General features: G+C 45.6%; 1 protein-coding gene across 1 annotated transcript; it reads left to right on the top strand.

Moving 5' to 3' along the window:
• The first annotated feature begins 1522 nt into the window (after positions 1–1522).
• Positions 1523–2923, top strand: LOC138771368 (apical junction molecule-like). Its single transcript, XM_069951015.1, has one exon. It carries the CDS (start codon positions 1523–1525, stop codon positions 2921–2923), a length of 1401 nt encoding a protein of 466 aa, XP_069807116.1.
• Positions 2924–5091: the final 2168 nt, after the last annotated feature.

Below are 5091 nucleotides of genomic sequence, written 5' to 3'. Positions count from 1 at the left end.
ACAGCTGAGGCTAGGAAAGGGTTACTGTTTTTTGTGTGCCATGTGTTTTGCTGACCTATAGGAGATGTTCTCTACTTCTAGCCTCTCTCTTTCTTTCTCTTGCACACACTCCTTTCCACCACTCAAAGGTAGATTACTTAGCCCATGTAGGAAGTTACTTGGTGGGAGGAGGTGTAGCTTCAGTCTTACCCAGATTCACTTGGGAGGAGGATACACAGAGCAAACGTCCCTGCTGTAGCCAAGCCAGGGCCTGGCTTATGCCAGAACCCTTGTCCGGGACAACAGCTCAGTTCATTTCAGTCTGGTCTAGTCTAAGACGTGTGTACGCAGACGCAGCTAGAGACAACCAGTTCTTTCGGTATTCCTACTATATACTATGCAGTGCTACAAAGGGACACTACAAAGGGAGAAGAGTCTGGGATCACCCTAGCCCACCTTGTGAACCAGTCTAAAAAGTGCAGGGCAGTATCCTGATACACAAAGAGGAACTAACCTGGATAGGACAAAGCTACCAGAAGGTCTACGTATCCTATCTCGCAGTGCAGGTAACTGAGACACACCCGGGAGCTTAGCTTCATCCACGACTGGGGCTTGTATCACCCTACAAGGACCTGTCACTCGACACTGTAGGGCAGGAGGTGGTAAGATTATAGTCTGTACACGGGTACAAGTAACTTCTCACTACACTATTTCTTCCAAGTTCCGACAGAGCACAGTACTACATTGGGTTAGTACTCCGCTGACAAACTCCTCTACGTTACTCTACAACTACATCTCTTCTACTTCCTCAAGCTCCTCCTCAGCACAAACCAGTTCAAGCACTACAGTCCGTGTAAAGGTTTATCTATTTGCTGCCAAAGTATTTTGTATTACTAAGAGACTGTACAGTAAAGCTGATATATTTTTCCATCACTGGGACTCAGTCATCCTTTCCTCCGCACCAGCACCTATACACACTAGCCGCACACCTTGGGTGATTTTTCCCCTTTCTGTGGGTGGCGGTACCGATAGTCCGGGTGGGTTGATTGCCACTCAGGACCACTGTGACAAGAGCCCAAGGGACCCATCACAACCCAGCAGGTCATTGACCATTTGGGTAACACAGCCAGCCACTGTACAAAGCAGATACCCCCATCACCTGTGTGCTGGACAAGCACTGGCATCACGACTATACAACCTCTGGCTGAGCTGTACAGCAACACTGATAGCATCCATCAGTGCTATTACTAGGACCACCGCAGGAGCAGGAGCTGAGGGAGCGGGAAAAGACGGAGCGGGATCAGACAGAGCGGAAAAAGAAGGAGTGAGATTAGATGGAGCAGGAGATTATGGAGCGGGATATAACAGAGCAGGAGAAGATGGAGCAGAATTGGACAGAGCAGGTTCAGACGGAGCAGGATAAGACGGAGCAGGAAAAGATGGAGCAGGATCAGACGGAGCAGGAGAAGATGGAGCAAATAAGAGGGAACAGCATAAGACGGAGCAGGATAAGAGGGAGTGAGATAAGAAGGAGCAGGATCAGATGGAGCAGGAGAAGATAGAGCAGGATCAGATGGAGCGGGAGAAGACGGAGCAGGAGAAGATGGAGCAGGATCAGGCGGAGTGGGATAAGACGGAGCGGGATAACATGGAGCAGGATAAGATGGAGCGGGATAGGATTGAGCAGGATAAGATTGAGCAGTATAAGATGGAGCAGGATAAGATGGAGCGGGATAGGATGGAGCGGGATAGGATTGAGCAGGATAAGATGGAGCGGGATAGTATTGAGCAGGATAAAATGGAGCGGGATAGGATTGAGCAGGATAAGATGGAGCGGGATAGGATGGAGCAGGATAAGATGGAGCGGGATAGGATGGAGCAGGATAAGATGGAGCAGCATAGGACAGAGCAGGATAAGATGGAGCAGCATAGGACGGAGCAGGATAAGATGGAGCAGCATAGGACGGAGCAGGATAAGATGGAGCAGCATAGGACGGAGCAGGATAAGATGGAGCAGCATAGGACGGAGCAGGATAAGATGGAGCAGCATAGGACGGAGATGGATAAGATGGAGCAGCATAGGACGGAGCAGGATAAGATGGAGCAGCATAGGACGGAGCAGGATAAGATGGAGCAGCATTGGACGGAGCAGGATAAGATGGAGGAGCATAGGACGGAGATGGATAAGATGGAGGAGCATAGGACGGAGCAGGATAAGATGGAGCAGCATAGGACGGAGATGGATAAGATGGAGCAGCATAGGACGGAGCAGGATAAGATGGAGGAGCATAGGACGGAGCAGGATAAGATGGAGCAGCATAGGACGGAGATGGATAAGATGGAGCAGCATAGGACGGAGCAGGATAAGATGGAGCAGCATTGGACGGAGCAGGATAAGATGGAGGAGCATAGGACGGAGATGGATAAGATGGAGGAGCATAGGACGGAGCAGGATAAGATGGAGCAGCATAGGACGGAGATGGATAAGATGGAGCAGCATAGGACGGAGCAGGATAAGATGGAGGAGCATAGGACGGAGCAGGATAAGATGGAGCAGCATAGGACGGAGATGGATAAGATGGAGGAGCATAGGACGGAGATGGATAAGATGGAGGAGCATAGGACGGAGCAGGATAAGATGGAGCAGCATAGGACGGAGCAGGATAAGATGGAGCAGCATAGGACGGAGCAGGATAAGATGGAGCAGCATAGGACGGAGCAGGATAAGATGGAGGAGCATAGGACGGAGATGGATAAGATGGAGGAGCATAGGACGGAGATGGATAAGATGGAGGAGCATAGGACGGAGATGGATAAGATGGAGCAGACCTCCGCCCTCCTCCTCCTCTCTTCACCTTCTGCCCCAGTGACCCAGATCGGACATTCTGCACAGAACACATTGACTGCATTAGGGCCCGGCTCTCCGCGTCCCCTCCAAAAATAACAGGGCGCAGAGTCCGGGCTCTGAGACAAGGAAGAGGGAAGAGACGGGACACACTGACCACTGGATGCATCCCACCCCGCAGAACGCCAGGGGGTTAACCCTGCGCCTCCCAGAGCATCACTAACACTCAGCTGTCTGATAGGGGGGAGTGTACACCGATACACAGCTTAGCAGACTGTATCATACAGGATAGGATCAGATACACTGCCTCAGCAGACGGTATCACACAGGATTGGATCAGATACACAGCTTAGCAGACAGTATCACACAGGACAGGATCAGATACACAGCTTAGCAGACTGTATCACACAGGACAGGATCAGATACACTGCCTCAGCAGACGGTATCACACAGGATAGGATCAGATACACAGCTCAGCAGACAGTATCACACAGGACAGGATCAGATACACAGTTTAGCAGACTGTATCACACAGGACAGGATCAGATACACTGCCTCAGCAGACACAGCTTAGCAGACTGTATCACACAGAATGGGATCAGATACACAGTTTAGCAGACTGTATCACACAGGACAGGATCAGATACACAGTTTAGCAGACTGTATCACACAGGATGGGATCAGATACACAGCTCAGCAGACGGTATCACACAGGATAGGATCAGATACACAGCTCAGCAGACAGTACATACAGGAAGCAGTGATCTCCCTGACTGGGGTGGCATTATAGGATGGGATTATATACAATAATAATACTGCCATAGTGTACCCTAATAATACTACTACCATAGTGTACCCTAATAATAATACTACCATAGTGTACCCTAATAATATTACTACCATAGTGTACCCTAACAATAATAATACTGCAATAGTGTACCCTGATAATACTGCCATAGTGTACCATAATAATACCATAGTGTACCCTAATAATAATAATACTGCAATAGTGTACCCTAATAATACTACCATAGTGTACCCCAATAATACTGCCATAGTGTACCCTAATAATAATACTACCATAGTGTACCCCAATAATACTGCCATAGTGTACCCTAATAATAATACTACCATAGTGTACCCTAATAATAATACTGCCATAGTGTACCCTAATAATAATACTACCATAGTGTACCCTAATAATAATACTACCATAGTGTACCCTAATAATACTGCCATAGTGTACCCTAATAATAATACTGCCATAGTGTACCCTAATAATACTGCCATAGTGTACCCTAATAATACTACCATAGTGTACCCTAATAATAATACTGCCATAGTGTACCCTAATAATAATACTGCCATAGTGTACCCTAATAATACTGCCATAGTGTACCCTAATAATACTACCATAGTGTACCCTAATAATAATACTGCCATAGTGTACCCTAATAATACTGCCATAGTGTACCCTAATAATAATACTACCATAGTGTACCCTAATAATACTGCCATAGTGTACCCCAATAATACTACCATAGTGTACCCTAATAATACTACCATAGTGTACCCTAATAATACTACAATAGTGTACCCTAATAATAATACTGCCATAGTGTACCCTAATAATAATACTGCCATAGTGTACCCCAATAATACTACCATAGTGTACCCTAATAATACTGCCAAAGTGTACCCCAATAATACTACAATAGTGTACCCTAATAATACTGCCATAGTGTACCCTAATAATAATACTGCCATAGTGTACCCTAGTAATACTACCATAGTGTACCCTAATAATAATACTGCCATAGTGTACCCTAATAATACTGCCATAGTGTACCCTAATAATACTACAATAGTGTACCCTAATAATACTGCCATAGTGTACCCTAATAATAATACTACCATAGTGTACCCTAATAATAATATTGCCATAGTGTACCCTAATAAAACTACCATAGTGTACCCTAATAATAATACTACCATAGTGTACCCTAATAATACTGCCATAGTGTACCCTAATAATACTGCCATAGTGTACCCTAATAATAATACTGCCATAGTGTACCCTAATAATACTACCATAGTGTACCCTAATAATAATACTGCCATAGTGTACCCTAATAATAATACTACCATAGTGTACCCTAATAATACTGCCATAGTGTACCCTAATAATAATACTGCCATAGTGTACCCTAATAATACTGCCATAGTGTACCCTAATAATACTACCATAGTGTACCCTAATAATAATA

This window comes from Dendropsophus ebraccatus, chromosome 13, assembly GCF_027789765.1.
Source record: "Dendropsophus ebraccatus isolate aDenEbr1 chromosome 13, aDenEbr1.pat, whole genome shotgun sequence".
Lineage (NCBI taxonomy): Eukaryota > Metazoa > Chordata > Amphibia > Anura > Hylidae > Dendropsophus > Dendropsophus ebraccatus.
This window is presented reverse-complemented; position numbering and strand designations above follow the sequence as displayed.

Bases quoted from the DNA above. Each gene is read 5' to 3' on its own strand.
- LOC138771368 (XM_069951015.1), top strand. From the start codon at position 1,523: ATGGAGCAGGAGAAGATAGAGCAGGATCAGATGGAGCGGGAGAAGACG.